At 31.6% G+C, this 2,209-nt stretch overlaps 1 protein-coding gene across 1 annotated transcript; it reads left to right on the forward strand.

The window, feature by feature from the left end:
* Nucleotides 1-1,280: 1,280 nt before the first annotated feature.
* Nucleotides 1,281-1,889, forward strand: LOC114578443. The gene is made up of 2 exons (XM_028691629.1): nucleotides 1,281-1,702; nucleotides 1,844-1,889. The coding sequence occupies exons 1-2, from the start codon at nucleotides 1,281-1,283 to the stop codon at nucleotides 1,887-1,889; spliced, it is 468 nt and encodes a 155-aa protein (XP_028547462.1).
* Nucleotides 1,890-2,209: the final 320 nt, after the last annotated feature.

Consider the following 2,209-nt stretch of genomic DNA (forward strand, 5'->3'; position numbering starts at 1 on the left):
TAGATGATTTTTCAAACCCAACACTTCAATGCTCCAATTTTCTGCACCATATTGCTCTCCTTGATTACATCAAACCTTATAATCTGGCTCCGTTACACTTTACAAGCATAGCGCCTCAGCCCTCCTTTCCAAATTTTCATCCATACAAGAATTTCCATGAGGTTTATTTATAGGTTATTATTTTGTTTTTAATTATAATCTGGCGCCGTTATTTTGGGTTATTTTGGATGATCCTAAATATAATTTTAGAAGTTTTCACTTTAAATATGCCTCAAGATTCATGACCGATTAAAATAATTTTTAATTACATATAGTTCATAAATGATACTTTACTTATCTTAATAGATTTAAGTTTTAGAGTATTATAATTTATTATAAAAATAGAGTTTAATTTTGTTAATATAATATTTAATATTAAAAATTTAAAAAAAATTTTACGTACATTTTTACTTGTATACATTTTAACATTTATGGATTTTTATATACCACAGAATTCTTTAATTAGTGAAATATGAGGTGTCTATTCCAAATTTTCAATTATCTTTTATGTAAACTTTTATAATTAAACTAAATAATTTCGAGTTGTCCTGACTATAAAAGAAGAATTTTAAATTGTAGCATCGAAATAGTTATATATTATCTTATAAAAAGTATTTATTTTTATTTCATTTGACTTATTCAGATTTTACTTTTCTCATCTTTAAATAAATTGTAATAGAATTACCGGCCAAAATTTTTCTTTCTATTTCTAAACCACAAATTCTCCAACATTTTAGGATCTCTAACCATTCACCATTCTAAGCCAAGTAAGACACAAAATGCGGACTATAAGTTAATATAGTTTGAACACAAACATTTCAACAAAATATAAACCCATAATATAGGAACATAACCAATGTAAGTAATTTCTCTTTCTCATTCTATTCGTCTCTTAATTTTCTTTCCTTCACCAAGCTTCTCTCTAACCCCATCCATTCTCTAATTGACTTCAAAACTCGACTTTTAAAAAGACACTTTATTGAATTGCTTAATTTTTTTTTCTTGGAGGCCGAATAAATTTCCAAATGGGAGAATTCCAAAGATAAGGAAGTGACCCATGAGAGGTTGGAAGAGCTTGGTGGCTCTGCTATGGCAACCCAACGATCCCCTAGCAAAGGCCCGTTTGCACAACCTTTTATTTCACCCAAAGAGTTGGGGTTGTCAACGAATTCTCCGATGTGTGAAGTCTGTATCAGGGATCGATAGCTCAGCCCCTCAAACATTGAATCCTAATACCAAATATGAGCACCAACAAGAAAGAAATGCTTTATATCTCTAGGTATATCATTCATACTCAGTCGTCTCAGATAGTAGTTTGGAAAGGAGAGCCCGAGAAAGAATGCTCTCTTCTGTCTGAGAAGGCTCCTGCTGAGCGACATTCCATTGGAATCTTAGAAAAAAGAAGGCCTTCCTCTGATGCCACGATAGAGAAAGGAAAGAAACATCATTGTTCCTCAACGCCATCCAAGTCACTATTGGGAAAGGACGATCCTGGTAAACCAGTTGTGCAAGAAACAACGGTCGACAAAAATGACCGACGCAAGAAGTTTTCTATTTCTTTATCTCGAAAGGAGATCGAAGAGGACATCATTATATTAACGGGGAGAAAACCGGATAGAAAACCTAAAAAGAGACCAAAAGCCTTGCAAAATGAGCACTCGACGTAAGTAAAATTTCATATTCTGAATATATAATTCCCATCTTGTGTGTATTTATTTCTTAATTTTTTTCTTCTTAAGATAACTTTGGTGTAATTGATTTAGTTTGATTCGCTATTTTATAATGTATGTGATAATCTTTGCAGGCTCTATTCCTCTGCTTTTGCTGTCGAGAGTCACATAGATATGTAACTGAATGAGACAATTCTTCATTCTACTTTTTGGATGTTTCCACCTACAAAGTCTATATCGAATACAAATAAGATTACGATCTTCTTCGGCAGAAGAAGCAAAGGAGGGCATGTCATGCAACGTTTAAAGAATTTCAGAATATGAGCATAGTTATTTATATTTTTGAAATTTTATCTTTCCCTAACAAAGTTCTGTAAATTCTGTTTTTAATTTAACTTATAGAGTTAACCAAGTTATGTACATTCTTATGTTGGGAAATTTTATTTAACTTATGGAGTTAAAAAATCCTTCCAACTTGAAACGTTTTATTTTTTCCTTTA

Source organism: Dendrobium catenatum, unplaced genomic scaffold, assembly GCF_001605985.2.
Source record: "Dendrobium catenatum unplaced genomic scaffold, ASM160598v2 original_scaffold_29268, whole genome shotgun sequence".
Lineage (NCBI taxonomy): Eukaryota > Viridiplantae > Streptophyta > Magnoliopsida > Asparagales > Orchidaceae > Dendrobium > Dendrobium catenatum.

What these genes read in the sequence shown, in the direction of transcription:
- LOC114578443 (XM_028691629.1), top strand. Translation starts at nt 1,281, where the DNA reads ATGAGCACCAACAAGAAAGAAATGCTTTATATCTCTAGGTATATCATT. An exon ending in TTGCAAAATGAGCACTCGAC is followed by an intron (nt 1,703 to 1,843) that starts GTAAGTAAAATT and finishes TAATCTTTGCAG; the next exon opens with GCTCTATTCCTCTGCTTTTG.